The sequence below is a fragment of the Phytophthora cinnamomi genome (genome assembly GCF_018691715.1).
Source record: "Phytophthora cinnamomi strain GKB4 chromosome Unknown Contig110, whole genome shotgun sequence".
In the NCBI taxonomy this organism is placed as follows: Eukaryota; Oomycota; class Peronosporomycetes; order Peronosporales; family Peronosporaceae; genus Phytophthora; species Phytophthora cinnamomi.
Genome location: NW_027151043.1, coordinates 58,391 through 78,150, shown reverse-complemented (window position 1 = coordinate 78,150; position 19,760 = coordinate 58,391). Strand labels below are relative to the sequence as shown.

Here is a 19,760-nt window from a genome sequence, read left to right as displayed (position 1 = left end):
AATTTGGGTCCAGTGGAGATACCCAAATGTACTTTTTATGTACAAATGGGTACTTCCCAGATCCAAATTGACCCAAAATGGGTCACCCGGATGACCCATTTTCATGTCCCAAAGGTTACGTTTTTATGTCCCGAATTGGTCGCTGAGCCTGCAGAGCCTCATTCGGCAATTTGCCAGCTCGACCTCACACCTCAACCAAGACCAAGACCCCACCCCACGCCAGACATGGCTACATCCAGCACCCTGCGAGCCCCGACCATGGACATGACTACGCCCTGCGCTGCACCGCCCGCAGCTCTCCAACCCTCGACCGGTCCGTGTGCTGTTGTGTCTGTTCATTCATTCGCTTGCCCACCGGTTGAGAAGGAGGCTGTGGACACTAGCGGCCAAGACGGAGTTGTTCCAAGTGCCCCATGCACTCCGGGAGGGGACATGGCTACACTCGCTACCCCGAACTCGCCTCCGCTGGACATGGCTACACCAGCCACTCCAAGCTCGCCTCTGCTGGACATGGCTACACCAGCCACTCCAGACTCGCCCGTACCGGACTCGACTACACCCCCCGCCTTCACCTGTGCGGAGGAAGCTGACCAAGACATTGACAGCATCGCCACCGGCCTCGCCAGCATTCTGAACCCATCGACCTCGACATCAAGCGTTACCGACCCAATCGCCGCTTTCGAGACACTGGTACAGTGTGCTGAAAATGAACATGTCGACGCTCTCGCTGCCATGGAGGCGATCGATGACGCCCCATCCCAAGGAGCGACAGACGACTCCCATCCAAGCAGTACTTCCGCTTCACAACACGATGAAGAAGACAAGCCGACCGAGAAGCCAGACGAAGTCATGACCCTCGACGAATACATGGCGGCTCAGGCCAAGAAGGACGAAGCATCCATCCAAGCTGCCGCAGAACTCAACGCGGAGGAAGCCGAGCTCCGACGTATGGAGGAGAAGGAACAACATCGCCACGAACATCTTCGGCAAGTACGCAAACAGAACAAGAAGATGATGGGTGAGCACCGTCATCACCAAACAGCGCGGAAGACGCATCGTGAACGCCGTCGCTTGCATCGCTCTGCAACCACTTCGGCTCAACCTGCCACCGACGTTGATGCTGTCATGACCTCACCAGTTGCGGATGCCAGCGAAGACACAGACGTACCTTTCAGTGCTGAATTACAGGCACAGATTGCTGCGTTCCGCGCCGCTGGGCATCACACGGAAGAAGAAGTACGCGACTTCGAGGAAGGGCTCAAGATGATGTCGGACGAGAGCTACCCTATCGAAATCGTACACGATCGAGTGCATCTGGACGGTCTCGGCTACTGGTACCAGATCCGCTACATGGACGGCTCGGAATGGTGGAACCCGCGTGAAGCCATGATCCGAGACAACCTTGAAGAAAACTGCAAGATCGTGGACGACTGGATCGACATCAACAAGCGCGAGACGCAGCCCTTTGAAAGGTACTGCCGTGGCACCCAGACCGGCTGGAATCTCATGCGCGCCTCGCCGAACAACGACTGCGCGGTGGCCGCGATCAACGCCTTGTTTGAGGCGTCGGGTCGCTCGGCCCCCATCACGGACGAAATCTGGACAGACTTCCTCAGCAAGAACAACTTTGACAAGAACGCAGGTGTCAGCATGACCAAGGTCGGTGCACTGCTTCACGACATCCGATCACGGATGCCGGAGCCGCATGTGCACGCCGGGTACGTGTCCAAGCGGAACAATCTTTACAAAGGCAATGGTAAAGGCGTCAGCGGACTCTTCCGACTCCATCTTGGTGTCGGGAAGTACTTCGTGGACTGCTTCATCAGCGGACACGCTCGCCATTGCATGGCCATGGAAGTCATGGCAGGCGGATTCTACCAAGTCTTCGATGAAGGTGCTTGGATTCCCGCCACCGAGGCCAATAGCTTCCTGATTCAAGTCACAGGGGTCTACCGCTTCGTCTTCACGGATGAAACAGGTGTTGAACCCCCGATCGGCCGCCATTACAAGCGCCATCTCGACAATGATAAAGCCAATCGCCACCGCAAGCATCCACGCGGCGACAAACAAAACAACACAAGCAGCATGGCACCAGCACACGACTAAGTGTTGGCAACAAGGATCAAGGCACTTCGATCAAGTGTCTTCACGTCAAGCCCGACTTATCATCGGAAGTACTTCGGCAACTCGACCATCCTACCAAGTGAGTAATTAGTCTATAAATAGGTGGGCTAGCAGTGCACATTGCACACTCAAACTACTAAGTGTAATGTAATTTGTTGATCTAGTAACAGTAACACCAGTATTACTTGCAGCGATGGTGCAAGCGGCAAAACTATTCATTACAGCAGATGCAACTGTGCCAGAAGCAGCAGTGCTTGAATTGGTATAGGTTTGCCCTAGCGTGGCTAATTGAGGACCTTGGATAGTCCAAGAAGCTAGAGTTGTCGAAAGCCCGACGAAGAGGTTCCTAACCCCAATACCACCGCTAGCTACTAAACAACCAAAATTAGGACTTGTTGAAAATGTTGTACTCGATAAGGTTACAATGCCAGATGCTGCAATAGTGGTTGCTCCAGCAATGGGTCCCGCTAAATTGAATGATCCGCTTATTCCAAGACCACCAGAAATAACTAGAGCTCCAGTAGTGGTACTACTCGGAGCTGTTGTATCTCCAAGTAGTACTTTCCCAGCATTAATCCATAAGCTGTATGCATTAGTAGTCGTCATACTAGTACCAGGAGCGGGGCTATTATCGATATATACAGTGGCAGCATTTGTAACGGTTGTTGATGAAAAATCACCAATAGTAGGCTGTGCATAGCTCGTAACTACAGAGCTCGGGAAGGTGCCTGACGAATTAATGTTGTAGGTTGTCGCCAATGAGTTGTGCTGGATTCCATTAATTCCCCAGGATGGATAATATGCTCCAGCTATGCCTCCAATCGTGATATTTTTAACAATTGCAAGCGAGGTAAGAGTGCCAAGAGCCGTAATATTAGGCTGACTAGCAGTTGTTAAGGTTCCGCTAATGTTACCAGAGCAGCTTATTCCAGTTAGAGTGCCGAGAGACGTAATATTAGGCTGAGATGATGTACTCAGAGTATCACTGATATTTCCACTCACCGTAAGACCAGTTAGCGCACCAACGGAAGTGATATTAGGTTGAGCCGATGTATTTAAAGTACCACTAATGTTTCCACTCACCGTAATACCGGTTAGCGTACCAACGGAAGTGATATTAGGCTGGGCTGCGGTTTGGATGGTTCCAGTAAGGTTTGCAGATGATAGCGAATTGATACCAGTGATATTGCCCGATGCATCAAGTACCAGTGATTTCGATAAAGCTGCAGTGCCAGGTGTAATACCGATGACGTAGCTTGGCGCCGATGACACTGCTGCACTGTTAACAGTTAGACTTGAGCAACTTAGTGCTCCTAATCCGCTGAGTGATCCATCTGGGGCAACGACAAGAGCTACTCCAGGAGTTGCTGTTCCAGCTGTTATGTCCGTAATGTAGCTCAGTCGATAATCATTAATTCCGAGATATAGTGTTTGGGCGTATGCATATGTCAAGTATCCCGTCTGATCAAGCGAGAGGTAGAATGCTGGGTTATAGCAATTAGAAATGAATAATGGTGGCGGATAACTAAATCCTGTCATTTTTAGCCTATCTTATATACGTCGAACTATTTTCGTAATCATGAGCTCTATTAGACTGAAGTCAAGTGGCTCGAGCCACGAGACAAAGTCTCTAATCCCGCTTATTCCTGACTAAGGAGGTTCTCTACGTAAGAAATACAAGGCTGAGTCGGTAGGTGATATCAAAGAGCTTGGTATCAAAAAGCTATTTAGAATGGTTATCCTTGGCCCATCGTTCTCAGGCAAGAACAACCTGGTTTTTCATATTCTAAAGCATTCCCCTCGTGTTTTCAGTCATCTTCACATCATCGCGAGGAATCCTCGTCAAGAGCTGTACGACTATCTCAAGGACAAATTGGAAGGATTCATCACGTTTCATGAGACTCCTCCGCAAGTCGATGCCATCAGACACACTCCAGGCAGCAAACCCGAACTTGTCATCATCGATGATTATTCAAACGATAAGAGTCTACAGGAGAACGTTTTCAGTCATTATTTCACGAGAGGTCGCCATCAGAAGTTGAGTACGACATTTCTGAGCCACAGCTGGTTTGGTACTGATAAGATGATTCGTTTGAATACTGAGTATATAGCGATACTGAGAGCTAACTCTCGTCGCGATCTAAAGCTACTAATAACCGATTTCAACATTCCTGGTCTCGCGGAGGAAGGCATTCTGCATTATTATAATCGAGCTGTCGGGCGCTGAAAGGGCCAGATGCTGTTCATAGACTCTGTAAAGGGTCCAATCAGGTATAATTTTGATCAGCCAATTAAAATTGGCGAAAACTATTAGTCGGATTATATAACAAATATGAGTAGTTTCGTCAAGATTGATAATGCTAACTTAGTCCAAAACGGCTTGAATATTACCTGGCGATATCAATTTCCAGGCTCAGCTTGTAATTTCCAAGATGTCGAGGCTTCGATTCAATCGATTTCACTGTACAACTCCGAGTTCAACATCGATTCAGGGCAGTTCGCTAACACCAGTTTCACGATTGAAGTGCCTACTGCTGCTACCACTTCTACTATTAGTGCCAATCTCCAAGACGGATACTACTTGTACTCCGATATCAACCGAAATATACAAACGGCGCTGGTCGCAGCTGGGGCGTATCTGATTGATAGTAATGTAAACAATGTTTTCTACATTCAGATCGAAGAGAATTCAACCTATTATGCGTGCCAGCTTGATTGCTCAGCTACGCCCACATCGCTTCCAACTGGATACACGCGACCAGCAACGGGTCTGTATTCGACAACGGGAACTGGTCTCCCAACGACGACACGAGTTCCGCGTTTGATCATCAATAATGCCAATTTTGGTTCGGTTCTTGGCTTTACAACAGGAACATATCCAAGTGCATCTCAGACAACTTCTACGAGTCTTCTGAGCATACCATTCCAGCTATCAGCCCTTCTACGAGCTACAAAGTTCGGTGTGATCTTATCAGGAATGACTTCGTGATTTCGGGAGATACGATGGCCTGTTTTGATAAAGGAAATGCTGGTATAGGTCAGCAGATTCAGTACTTCCCATCGCATGAAACTCGGTGCCAGACGCATGACGGCCCTCGGGCGAGCATTACCCTCTCGATATGGAACCAGAACAATCAACCAGTGAAATTTCGTGATAATAGCGTTAATATCATGCTTCTACTGCGTAAGAAACGAAGCTAAAAAAAAGTTTTTTTTTCTTCTTAGTATGATCACATAGTGAAAGAGCCTCCGGACTTGCTTTTACGCATAGAACGAAGCTTAGTCATATGAGCCTTATCTTCAGGGGAACCCTTCGAAAACTTGGGTTTTCGCTTAGGTGCTAGACCTACTCCAAAGCGATGCTTGATACCCTTGCGGACACTGCTGATGAGCTCGTGATGTTCAGGCTTGGTTGCCTTAGAGTGTAGGAAACGTTCGCTCTCATCGATGACGTCAGTGATGATCCCCTTCGTCTTAGCATATCGGAGGGCATTGCCCGCATGTCGCTTGACATCTGCGAAACTAACGCGACCTCCTTCCTCATCACTATCTTTGTTTACACCGATTCCGGTAAGAGACTTTAGACCTGCTCTAACAGGCACAGAAGCTTCAGGAGCACCAACAGCGGTAGCAAGCGCTGGAATGGCAGTATCAGCAGCCTTACTTAGTAGTCCTGAGACTTTGGCGAATTTGAAACCAGGCTTGATTCCCGACCAAATCTTACTCCAGATAGAGCCTCCCCGAGCCTTCTTGTAGCCTTTCTTAATTTCATGCTTCGTGATGTGAAGCCGGACGCCACGACCGCTCTTTTTTACTTTTAACGCCTTCTCGTGAGATTCAGGGTGCAAGTGTAATTTGGCACCTGTTCCAGCCAGCTCGGCTGCTGTAAGCGATAACTTGCCAGATTTGACAGCTTTACGTAGCTTATGTGCGGGGACACCGCTTGAGATGATAAGTTCACGGTACATGATCGTAGTATATTTAACTCAGATTTTTAAAACACAACGATATTTAAATTATAAAATCATTTAAAGATATCCATGTGATTATGCTGCTTTGCATATAACCAAAGAATACACCATATGCCGCAATATTCTCCATGAGCGGATTGGGTTTGAATTTCGCTATATTTGCTGATACTATAGCTTGTTGGTGGGCCTTCTCCCATTGAGTCGTAGTATTCATGATCATGGACCGCTGTCCAATGCCCTACATGCTGGTTTGGCTTGCGTAGTAGAATCAGAAATGATCCTTTCCTTGGGAGAGCCGATTTGATCTCATTCGACTCATAGATGTGATCAAGATGGATATCCAGCTGCTTCACTAAAGATATTAAATCGTGATCATAGGAGACTGGTTTGACTAAGTTCGTTTAATTATTTTTCGTTGATCCTATATCGAGAGCTATATAAGTGCTCTCAACAAGTATGTCGGAAACTCAACTCGCCGATCAATTTCTATACCAGTCTTCCCTGGAGAGCGACCTGGCCGTCAAGGTCAGTTCACGCAAGCGCGTTCCGTATGTGATCGATCTAAATAAGGGTTCATACGCGAATGGCGTTTTTACAATCGATGCTACTGCTCAGCTCAATGGGGCGGAGGGTTTCGCATGCCTTCGCGATGCGTACGTTGTAATCCCGTACAAAGTTAGCATGAAGAACACCCACGCAAGTACTACACTTGCATCTGTAGCCAACCGTCTATCTGTTGGTCTTAAATGTGGTGTTTGGAATGTTATCGATGGTATGTCTCTCGAGCTCAATGGCAAGTCTGTCATAAGCATGAGTGAGTACAAATTATTTGTCAACAACCTACGAGCTCAGGCGGAGACTTCGCTCGACTATGTAAATAAGCATGGTGCAGAAGATTTCCTTTTCCCTGATAGCTCGGGCTCGTTGTTATTCACATCTGGTGCCAGTAGTCTCTATGGTGATGGCTACAGCGCTACTGCTGCGGATATTACTCCAGCTCTTGGGACGTCTTCTACCGATGCTGCTTCGTACCCTGTAAATGATGGATTCGTCAAGCGTCCTCTAAGCAACCCTCCAGTAGCTGGTGGTCAGAACACGAACGGATGGGCTACTATCGCATCGGGTGCTGCTAATACGATCGCTAACCAGTTTGGACGTGGTGCTTTTTTACCTGGTTCAACTGCTGCAGGTGCTGTTGCAGGAACGTGGAGCTATATGCTTAAGATCAAACTCGTCGATCTTCACCCGATTTTCAAGGAGTTGGACCTCATGGCTAACCCCCAGATCAGGCTTCGTTTCCGAGTGAATCAGGGTGCGTCCGTCATCACACTTGATGCGACTAACTCAATGACTCTATCATCAACTACACTTGTTTCGGGTCAGAGCTGTCCTATTATGGTAGCATCTGCTGCTGGCTCTGCTCCGAACTCAGGTGTGTTTAATGCTACGACCGCAGGCCAAATATCGGTTGCGTGGGGTGCAATTACAAACTCCCTGGAGCCTACTATTGATTCTACATACTTCCCATTCACGACTACCCGTCTCTATGTTCCGTTCCTTGATCTTGAGAACCCCCAAGCTATCATCAGTAAGTCTAACAAGACTATCAGATATATGGACTACTACGCGCAGTGGTTTTACCAGCGAGCTGGCACTGGTGTATCTTCTACTCAGCTAAATACTGCGTTTGACCTACAGCTGTCGGCAAGCCTGAAAAACGCTAAGGTAGTTGCTCTACTTCCATTCGCGGAGACCTCTTCAGGCAACTTCAATGCCTCTACCATTCAGCAATTCCAAAGTTGCTTCGATAGCGCTCCTTGGACCGTCCAGCCTGGTTCGTCGATTCGTAATTTCAATGTACGTATTGGTAGTCAGCAAGTGTTTGATATCAGCTATGACTATGATTTCCAAGATTTCATTAATGAGTTCTCTAAGCTCGGCTCGATCAATGGTTGTCACGAGAATATCGAAGCTGCTACGAGTCAAATCGAGACAGCTATGAGGACGAGAACTTAATGTTGAACACGACCATTTCTAGCGGATGAACACGGCAGCTGTGATCCGCTCCTGGCTGTGCGCCGCTCAAGATCAAATTGAAGTTGCAGTTCAAGTCACATGTTAGATGAAAAGGAAAAGAGTAATGTAGCGCAGTAGTGAGAGCTAGAAAGCGAAGCACGACTAAAACTCAATCAGATCTCAATTTACCCGTTCAAGAACAACCAAGTACTGATTGCTACGGCGACGGCATCTTGCCTGAGTGCTTCAGCTACTACTTCCTCTGCTCAAGTGCTACCATATACCAAAGCGTGACGACGCTTTTGCGACATAGTAGAATTGGCAGAAACAACGACCATGGAGACGCGCCGCCAAGCTACGGAACGTCAGTTAGCGCTGGCTAATGGACCAGTAGACCCAGCCGACGAACGCATCAACAATGTTGAGGCCACTATGGCTGAGATGGACGAGCGCATTGGCCAGGTGAACCACCGCCTGGACCGGATTCTAGAAGGCATCGACGCCCTGGTACAAACAGTGGCAACGACGCAAGAATCGACCCAGCGGAATACTGCTGCGATGGGGCAATTTCAAGCCGCCGTCTCCCAGACAGTTGCGGCAATTACTGAGCTCCAGACTCACGTTGCGGCTGTCGGCCATGTTCAGGAGCTGGCCCAACAAACGGCAGCCGCCGTCGCGAATCTACAGCAACAACAACAGCAGCTGCAGCAGCAACAACCTTCCGCCGTGCAGGTACCTAGCCGACCACGCCGCCAGCAGGAAGATGTCGAGATGGCAACTTCGTCCATGCGACAGCTGCGGAAGATGGAGACGAAACCCCCTATCTTTGAGGGTGACATTGATGGAGTGAAGCTTAACAGCTTCATCTTCCAATTTGAGTCGTACTTTGTCTTTAAAGGCTACGACCTCACTGTTGATGACGCGGTCGTCGGCCTTGAGCTCGGTCAGTGCGTGCGGAAGAACGCAGCCACCTGGTATGAGACTTACATGACCAACCCGATGACTGCGAATACCTGGAGTGCCATGAAGGGTTCCATGGAGAAGAATTTCAAGGAACCGAATTTTCAGCAGAAGTTGAGGAACGAATTGCTGAATTTCAAACAACGTGGTTCCTACCAGGGCTATGTAGCCAAGTTCCAAGAAAAACTCCTTTTGGTGCCACTCGATCCTGTTTTTGCGATGGAGATTTTCTTAAAAGGCCTAAGTAGCAGTAATTTGAGGAAACAAATTCTGCGCAAGAAACCTGCGACACTTGAGGAGGTGATCTCGGAAGGTTTCAGTGAGGTTGAGCTGGAGCGACTCGAGGAGAGCAAGCCAAGCCAGAATAGTGCCAAAAACATATCGAGTGGACACTCCAAGGGCAAGTTTTCTCCAAGAAGCGCTACGCTTCCATCAAAGTCGAACAGCAACACGAGTCGCGCTGGTGGGAAGAAGAAGTGCCATCATTGTGAGAAAGGTTAGCACAATCCGGATGAGTGCTGGACCAAGTATCCAGAGAAGCGTCCAGGATCTCAGTCGAGTGCTCGAAAGTCTACACATGATAAAACTGACTACCGAGCTAAGTTCTACGCACTCGTCGACAAGCTCGTTGTGGATGATGCCGATGAGGCTCGTGAGCATTTAAACGAGTAAACCGCTTGATGACGGGCGATCGAGCGGGTTTAGTCCCAAGCCCATTACGGGACAAGTGTGGGTTGGTGGAGAGGAAGTCAGCACAGGAGCTGGAGACTACAGTGGTGAGGTCGGGTGATGATAATGAAGCCGTATTCATTGACGTCGGTGAGAGTTCGAAACACACATTTGTGAACTTGGAGTGCGAGGTTCGGCTAAACGAGCACGTAGTAGCTGCTACTGGCTTTGTCGACAGCGGGGCATCGATTAGTGCAGTTACTCCTGAATTTATTAAGCAGTTGGGCTTGATGGATAGTGTTGTGGGGCATGATGTGTTACTATCACTGACCATGGCCAATGCAGAAAGTGTTGTGATTCCAAAGAAAACTGCGCAGCTTACCCTCTGTTTGGGGGGAATGGAGGCATACACAGCCGAATTTAATTTACTTCCAGTACCAGAGGACAAGAAGATATTGCTTGGCATGCCATGGCTTCGCCAAGTAAACCCTCGTATCGATTGGAGAACTGGGAGCATTCGGCCTTCGATGGAGACGCTGCATGCTCGGCTGGCAGCGCTCAGTCAGAAGCACGAGCGCGTTCGGATGAAAGATTACGTAACGTTAGCTGAGCAGCAGTCGTTTTACTCGATGGAAACGGGGGAGACTAAAGTCATCTCGATGAAACAATTCCGTCGACTGATGAAGAAGCCTCAGGAGGTAGAATTTGATCTGGTGATTAAGCCAGCCGAGGTACCGCTAATTACTCGAGCAAAAGACATTGAAGATTTCGGAGATCATCCGGTGTACCCATACTTGTGCAAATACCCAAGCTTGTTCAGGCAGAAACTCCCGGCCGAACTGCCACCTGTGGAGCATGGACTGCATAAGATGAATGTTAAATCTGAAGAACCTGTCTTCCGGCAGCAGTGGAGGCAGTCGCCGGCCCAAGAAGCTGAGATTACTCGATGGGTGCGCGAGATGGAAGCGGTCGGGTACATTCGACGCTCGACCTCTCCTCATGGGGCACCCACCTTTTGCGTTCGCAAACCGGATGGCTGGAGAATTGTGCACGATTTTCGTGCGATGAACCTCAACACTATCCGGCGCACAATGCCAATGCCACGAGAGGACAAGATTCAGGAACAAATGCAGGGTGCATACTACTACTCCTGTCTCGACCTGCTAAGTGGATGTTACCAGTTTAGGATGCGGTAGTCGGACATCCCATACACCGCGTTTCAGGCTCCTGATGGCCTCTACGAGTATTTGGTTGTGCCGATGGACTTGTGTAATGCCCCCGCGACCTTCAACGATGGTATTCGAAGAATCTTGAGTGATCTGGTAGATATTTGTCAGAGCTACTTCGACGATATCTATGTATTCACGCGGAGTACTAGCCTGCAAGAGCATTTGGACGCACTGGATCGAGTCTTTGCACGACTGGATAAACACAAATTCTTTGTAAAACTCAGTAAGTGTGTGTTCTGTGCGGATTCCATTCCGTGTCTGGGTGATATTGTCGGCCGCGATGGAGTCAGGGTCAGCCCGGACAAAGTGAGGGTCATTCAGAATTGGCCACGGCCAGCTACGAGGCATGACTTACAGTCGTTTCTTGGTACGGCCGCGTACGTTCAGCGGTTCTGTCGACGGTTTGCTGACGATGCGGGACCTCTGTTTAACTTGCTGAAGTCTAAGAACAAGCAATTAGAATGGACCCCTGTCCTGATAGAACATTTTGAGCGATTGAAGGTGAAGGTTGGACAAACACCGGTACTTGCAATTCCTGATTTTGGAAAGGACTTCTTCATGAGAATGGATGCGTCTGACTTTGCAGTTGGGGGCGTCCTTTACCAGAAAGAAGTACAGGATGGTGTCGAGATCGAAAGACCTGTTGCATTTGGAGGCCGGAAGTACAAAGCTGCAGAATTGAACTACTCAGTTCGTGAAAAAGAGCTTCTAGCCATTTTATTTGGGCTTCGTAGCTGGAGAGTGTATCTCTTGGACAGACCCTTTGTAGTGGAGACTGATCACAAAAGTCTGGAGACCGTGTTTAAGCAAAAATCGATTTCGCGACGTATCGCCAGGTGGTACAACGAACTTGCGGAGCACCAATTTCAAATTCGGTATATCAAAAGAGTAACAAACAGCGTCGCTGATGGCATTTCGCGAAGGCCTGATTTTATGGACAAAATTGAGCCGGTGACACTAGCTGCAATTTCAACTCGTCGACATGTACGTCAACGAGTTGATTCCGCTTTGTCAGCTACAGTGAAGGAAGCAGTCAGACAATATGGGGAAGATGACACGACCAAAGCTCTACTGCGTCTACTTGACCCGGCCTACTTCGTGAAAAAAGAGGAATCGAGTCCGCTAGCTGCTCCACGGCATTGGAACGATACTCGCTGATGGACGGACGGTTGTACTACCAAGCAGGACATCATGCCTCACCCCGATTCGTTTTGCCGCGAGTGCGTGAACTGTTGGAGCATGTCTGCGAGAAATTTCACGACAACCTGTGTATGGCCACCCGGGCATTGATCGTACGTGCCGTCTGATTGCAGAACACTACTATTGGCCACGGATGCTCCGTGATATTACGAAGTACGTCAAAGGATGTGAAATTTGCGCTCGAACCAAGGCTCGTAATGAGAGACCCCCACGACTATTGAACAGTCATGACATTCCAACTCAGCGATGGAGCCACATTGCCATGGACTGTATTACTGGACTACCAACGACGCCTCGTGCCCACGTTAGTGTGATGATCGTGGTTGATCATTTGACCAAGAGGACTCCCTTTGTAGCCGGGAAGGGCTCGGACACGGCAAATGACGTTGCAGTGCGATTTCACAAAGATATATTTCGACTACATGGCTTGCCGAATGTGGTAGTTTCCGATCGTGATGCTAAGTTCACTTCAAGCTTCTGGAAAAATCTGTGCGAGCTGTTAGGAGTGAAACAAAAAATGACAACAGCATTCAGACCGCAGGGGGACGGGATAAATGAGCGATTGAACCAGACATTGGAGAACTACTTAAGAGCCTTTTCGAATGCAGATTCTAATGACTGGGATCACCACCTGTGTCTAGCTGAATTTGCTTACAACGCACGGTTTCAGTCGTCAATAAGTATGTCGCCTTTTGAAGCCGACATTGGATATATTCCTCGGACACCAGCAACACTGCTCCTCCCGCCTAGAGTAGGCAACACTCGTCAGATGAAGCATTCTGAATTCGTAGCAAGACATGCGGACACCTTGGCGAAAGCACGGCGTAGCATTGCAGAGGTCCAGGACCGCATGGCGGAATACTACAACAAGAATCGAAAACCGCAGACGTTCAACATCGGCGATGAAGTATTCCTGTCTGGACAACACATAGCCGCACGACACCTCGGAACAACGAAGAAGAAGCTCGGAGCACGATGGATAGGCCCTTTTGAGATTACAGAAAATATTGGGCGGGGCTACTACAAACTGATGCTGCCCCCAAAATTGCGAATGCACCCGGTCTTCCACACGAGTCTACTGAAGCCATACATTGCCAAGCCATATCGCCGACCTAACCAACGGCTTTTCAAAGTACGACTGGCAGATGGCACCGAAGGCGAGTTAGTCGAAGATATCATCGACTACAAACGCAGCAAAGGGAACGAGCTTTACAAGGTCAAGTGGCTGGGGCAAACCAAAACAACTTGGGAGCCCGCAGTTAACCTAACTTCAATTGCCGGGCTCATTGATCGCTACCACGAACGAAAGCGGGGGGGGGGCTCGCTAAGGGGAGGGAATGTCACGAGAATATCGAAGCTGCTACGAGTCAAATCGAGACAGCTATGAGGACGAGAACTTAATGTTGAACACGACCATTTCTAGCGGATGAACACGGCAGCTGTGATCCGCTCCTGGCTGTGCGCCGCTCAAGATCAAATTGAAGTTGCAGTTCAAGTCACATGTTAGATGAAAAGGAAAAGAGTAATGTAGTGCAGTAGTGAGAGCTAGAAAGCGAAGCACGACTAAAACTCAATCAGATCTCAATTTACCCGTTCAAGAACAACCAAGTGCTGATTGCTACGGCGACGGCATCTTGCCTGAGTGCTTCAGCTACTACTTCCTCTGCTCAAGTGCTACCATATACCAAAGCGTGACGACGCTTTTGCGACAATGGTGACCAAACAAAGGAGTTATCGAACGGCCTTATTGACTACCAAACCTGGCAGCAGACTAACCGTGTCCTCGCAGCCGATGTATCTCGTTTGACAGAGAAGGATGTTCCTCAGAGTATCCAGGTAATGGGGACGAACGCCTCGACACAAGGCTGCAACATGTTGGTTCTTGTTGGATTCGAGAACTAGATGACGTTTAATAGACTCACAGGTGAAGTGATCGAATATTCCGCTAACTAAGTTCTCGTTTGTAGGATCGAACGATTATATAATCGCCTTTCTTTAACATAATTCTATCATCATTAGTCTTGACTAATATGAGCGTCTTATCTGACCCACGAGCGATTTGCTTAACTTTTATATCGATACTAACCTGGGACACGAGTAAGTGTAAGACTCCTCTATCTGTGAAGTTATTCATACTTATGCTAATGATTGATTTGCTTTTTCTAAGATCATGAATGCCCATAATTAAATATTATTTTTTCAAATAATTCCTGATGCCTATCTATATAGATAGACTGGATAATAATCATGAGTTCATTAACGTTTGGTAAGCATAAAGGAAAGGTTATTGAAGATGTATATGCTTCTGATCCAGGCTACTGTCGTTGGCTGCTGAATCAAAAGATTCTAATAGATTCGAACCCTGTGATTGCTGAGTTTATTAAGAGCAAATTCACTAATGATGACGGGTCGTTCCTAATGACGTGGGGAAAGCACAAAGGGAAGACTATCCAACAGATCTATTCATTCGATTGTGGATACATCGATTGGCTGAAGAAGAATGACTTTGTTAATGAGAAGATGCCCAAGTTGTTAGCTGCTCTAAATGAGCTCTAAGCTAATGGTATTTTTTTTTCGCATAACATCAATCGACTTTGTGTGATACGACCCTCTATTACTTATATAGTTATTGTTGCTATCTGTGGTGCTCGGAGGTGTGGAGGAGACCTCCTTCGCACCAGAGGGTGGTTAGCGGTGGTATCAAAGGAAAAGTGTCTGTTGGTGTAGAACGTTCCAGGATCGTTCTTGTTGGTAAATTACCGTTAGAAAAAAAAAACGCCGGAGTAATATTCTAAGCATTACTACTGATGACGCCGTGTTTACATACTAAACTACTAGCTGCTAAAGCGCAGCGTCAGCGAGGTTGAACCTTAACTAAGTAAGAAAACATATTCACGTTTCAACTTGTTGTCAAGATATAAAGCATCCGACGTTACATCTACGCGGTAGCCCAGCTTACGTTGGAGAAACGAGAAGTTATTCATTCCCAAGTGTTGTTACAACGCAGTCTAGGCTTGGCTTGTACCTATTACTGTAAGTTGCGTAGCACCTGCTGCACTAGTCATATCATTCAGCGTGGGTCAAGCTGGATGTTCGAGCACTTCTCCGGTTGCGCTGAGCACACGTACGACCAACGCATGTCAAAGATCCTTGAATCTTGTAGAAAATGCCTTTGTGAGTGTATCAGCCAACATAAGGTTGGCGGTGCACTACATCAGGGTGCGTTCTTTCCATTACTAACCGCTTCTCGGATTGAGAAGAACTTGCAGTCCACGGTCTTCTGTACTTCCGATTTAGTCCCGTCTGTGAGTCGCTTAATGGTGAACTTGTTGTCTATCATGGTTAGTATCGGAATGGTGCTGGTAAGTTTCGTAAACCGAGCGGGCGCATCATTTGAGAACGAATTGGGCGGACGAAGGGGAACAAACGCAATACTACTATTAATCCTCGCACGGCACCAGTTTTGGATAGAAACGCCAATTTTTGGATAGAAATGAAAAAAGTGGGCAGCTTTAGCAACGATGTACCACCTAGATGGTACAGTCACGTGCCGAAAGGTGAGATGGCATTCGCCTCGTGCGCAACCTGGAGAAGCAATCTCACCTTCGTGTGAGAAATCCACTACTCAGATGCACTGGAGCAGGAACTCGACCCGCGCCTAGTTCATGGTCCAAACAGCACCCACTTGATCGAGTTCCGCACCCGACGAGCCACTAAAGCCGCCTAGTTGGAAACCGTCGGGTGCACAAACTGTTCCGGTCTTGGTCGTGGTGGTACCACCAGCAATCGATCTGCCATGATCTTGATGTACGATGCGCGTACGGCCTTTGTATTTACCCCAGTGAGCCTCCAAACACTGGAAGCGTTCACCAGAGTTCAGAGTGAGAGTCTGCGGGCTGCCGCCGTTGCCGCCGTGGAACGGATTGTTCCTCTTCCCGTCCGGGCTTGTAACGTCAATTCCGACGCCATTTACACGTTCGCCCGTGCGGATCGTGACGGAGTGCACGCTTTGTCTAGCGATGGCAAAGGTCGTATCCGTAAAAAGGTTGCCGTGGGGTTCGCCGAAGTCCTGGGTCACTCGATAAATTTCCCAAGCAGCGTCAGTGCCGCTTGTCAGTAGCATAACCGCCGCCGCCACGACCTGAAAGAGGAACTTCATCGTTGTAACTCGAGTTTCTTGATGGTAGGTTGGAAAACTAAGAATGAAGCGAAGACCGTCGCACTGCTTCCTGAACGAACGCCATTTCTAGCTCCCCGAGAGCCTGGGAGCTGTCGTTGACTCGATTGTACCGATACTATACCTAATTCATGGCATCAAGCTTCGCTTCGCACTGCGTGCGAAGTTGACATACAGTACCTTGCCAACTTTGCCGCCAAGGTGCTCCAGCATCCGGCACTACGGCAAGCTAAACGATGGGATCGGTTGATCGGGAGACATTGCTTCTGCCACGTACTGAACACACCTGTCGCACACATCCCTACATATTAGAGCACGTTCGCTATTATTAAACCGATGCGTAAATCAGGTGGTGTGGTTTTGACCCCAATTTACTTTACTGCATTAGCCTTGATGTGCCTCTTGGAAATGCAAAATGAATCGTTGAGATCGATCTCGAACTCACTAGGAAACTGATCACTAAAATAACAGCATCTAATAATAACGACGGGAGAAAACAACAAACCGTTGCAAAACACAATACAGTATGTGTACTCTGCCATATAGAAGCATATCAAATAGTGTCCGGGTACAACTTCGGGCACCTATCTAAACGAGACTGATCGTTGGCATGTGAATGGAGCGACATGAACACGAGCCGAACCACACGCAACCATTTAGATTAAGTAGACTCTGCCTCCTGATACATGCACACCAAGTTATTGATTGATCGAATAACCTAACTGGCAATCAGTGATGGCGGTGATCATAGCGTAGGCGCTGTCATTACCAGTAAAGCAAGTGTAAATAATTCAATCATACATAATACTGTCTGCAGCAGCCTTGCAATGTAGAATATACATGTACAGTCTGCAAGTACTGAGTAACAGAAGAGCCAGAGAGCAGGAGCCGATAAGTCAGCAGTGTTGACTTCGACCACATCCCATTGATAATACCAGATGTTTCCTGGCAAGACACGCCGCAAGTGGTGACTGCGGCAAACGCACGTACCATAGGTGCATGTGCGTACAGTAATAGTCTTGGCCAGATATTTTCCAAAGGTCTGTCGAAATTATCATCAGTGGGCTGAGGCAAAGTCACATCCACGCCTGTCATAATCCCTTCAACCACGACACTCGCTTCTGTCCCTTTCACCCGCATTTGCCGTTTGTTGCCAGTAGCTACAGTACATCCAGTACCAGCAGGTTTTTCCAGACTCGATAGAAAGGAGTTCACGTCTGCTCATCCGCGGAACCGTAGAGAGACTCTGATTCAGAGTCTGAATAGTAGGTCATCTAGGGAGTTGGTCGGCACCACGGCAAGATCCTCCCGAGAACATGTCGAATCGCATGAGGGACCTATTAACCTGCAAAAGACTAGGTAATTCGGGATAACCTATGGGTTTTCGTGTGCAAATCAATCGCTCAAGCGAGGCAATGCAATTATTTGAATATCGCGCTTTTCACGAATTCCTGCACTTGTGCACTCCCATGTCAACTGTAAAGCGCTTACGCTCGCTACCCTTCGATCTTATCCAAGTGCATCGACTCGAGCATGCACTGGTTCGATCGGGAGTGAGATCAACACGTAGAGGCGCGAGTTCTGAGCGAAGTATGAGGGGGCTTACTGCTTGCTCGGTGTGGTAATGCAGAGACATGGTATTGAATTGGTGCGAATATGAACCCGCTAGCATTCGAGGATTCGTCTCGGCATCTGTCCAGTCACCAACGTACCGGTCGAGATCATTAACTAGCGTTCATCAGTCCGCAGGCAGCACTGGACAAACTTACACCGGTATTTTGACTTTGTCTGGTATGTGGGCATGGAAAAGTCTTCGTAAATCGGCAGAACACACAGCTACACGCTGAAAAAACCGTGATTTACTGGGAGACCGATCTAATCACGATATGCTTGCTGTCTCGAGAACGATGTGTCTCCTCAGAGAACCAACACTTATTCGCGCAGTTAAGGTATTTCACCATCTACAGGTATCCCGCTGGGTTTATACCCAGTCACAGTAAAAGATCCAGTCTTTGACCAGAATATGCTGAACATGGAAAGCGTTCAACTAGAACAATGCTTGCATAATACATGAATACGCTTCAAAGTTAATTCGCTGACTGCGAACATGCCAGTTGCTCTCGATTGCGTGGATTGTCACCTTCGTCAGTGATTCACAGCCTACAGGGAGTATGGCTGCCTATCAGCGGCCAAGGTATTGTGTGCGGTGCGGTGCTATTAGTTAGCGCTTCTCCCGGTTGTGCACGAGGCGAATGCAATCTCAAGGGCAAACGATCGCAAAAAAAGAATCCCTTCAACGCGACTGTACCACGTACGTGGTACATCGTTGCTAAAGCTGCCTCTTTTCGTTTCTATCCAAAAATTGGCGTTTCTATCCAAACTTGGTCCAAATGATGCGCCCGCCAAAATGGTCCTTCAGCTGCGCCCGAAGGTCGCGCCGTTTCCCAGCAGTCTCACGCGACGATCCAGATGAGGAGAGCAGATATCTCGGTCCACGGTAGAGCAGCCGGGCATTCATGCAGCGACGCAGGCCTCGATGCACTAGGCCGAGCGCAGCTACAGGCCTCATCACTAGGATGCTGTGCGTGGCGCTGCTGTTGATCTTCGTCGCGGTGCGCGCCAGCTGTTCACGCGTGAGGACGTGCCCGGCCCGCCCGAGAAGGTTCTGGTGTCGCCCGCGAGCGACTCGGCGGTGCGCGTGCAGTTCTTCCCGCCGCTGCACGTCAAACCCGAGGGCGCGAACGGCGCGCTCGGGCTGCGCTACCGCGTGGAGCTGACGCGCTGCGTGGACGAGGTGCAGACGTTCACGGTGGCGGCGATCGCGTGACTTTCACCAACGCGCGCGGCTCGGCGACGACGTCGTGAGTGGCGTGGAACGCGAGCGCCGTGGAGACGGCGCTGGAGCAGCTGCCCAACGTGGACAGCGACGGCGTCGCTCGCTCGCCCTACAACACGGCCAGAACGGCTTCGTGTACCTGATTGTTGAGGTTGCACTTCGCTGTCTGATCGACTGGATCCCTACCGCGAGGCAGACGGCCTGCGCGTGCTGGCACGTGCCACCGGGGTCTGTGGTTGAAGATGGGAAGATCTCGCAACCTGATTGGCTGGACTATCTCTGATACTGGAATGTGATTGGACGACAACTTCAATTTGGGTGCTTATGATTTGCATGTGTTGAGTCAACCGTTTTGAGCCGCAGCCGTGACTAGGCGGATCAGTCTTACGACTGGCAACTTCGTTTGGACCGCAGCCGAGATCGTTTGGACCACATCTACAAGCCGCACCTACTAGGGAACATTGCATACAGTAGGGACTGCTAGCTGGCAAACACACTAACCTAAATCGAGCTCACTTTCGGATTTCCTTCCAACTACTCACTCGACTACCAAGCCTCATTCGCACACTCTCATTTGG

General features: G+C 48.8%; 1 protein-coding gene across 1 annotated transcript; it reads left to right on the top strand.

Annotated features, from left to right (window-relative positions):
- Positions 1-732: 732 nt before the first annotated feature.
- IUM83_19972 (Immunoglobulin-like fold) lies at positions 733-19,173 on the top strand (the record flags this gene model as incomplete). The annotated part of the gene is made up of 2 exons (XM_067945042.1): positions 733-1,659; positions 18,970-19,173. The coding sequence occupies 2 exons, from the start codon at positions 733-735 to the stop codon at positions 19,171-19,173; spliced, it is 1,131 nt and encodes a 376-aa protein (XP_067782156.1).
- Between the last annotated feature and the right edge of the window lie 587 nt (positions 19,174-19,760).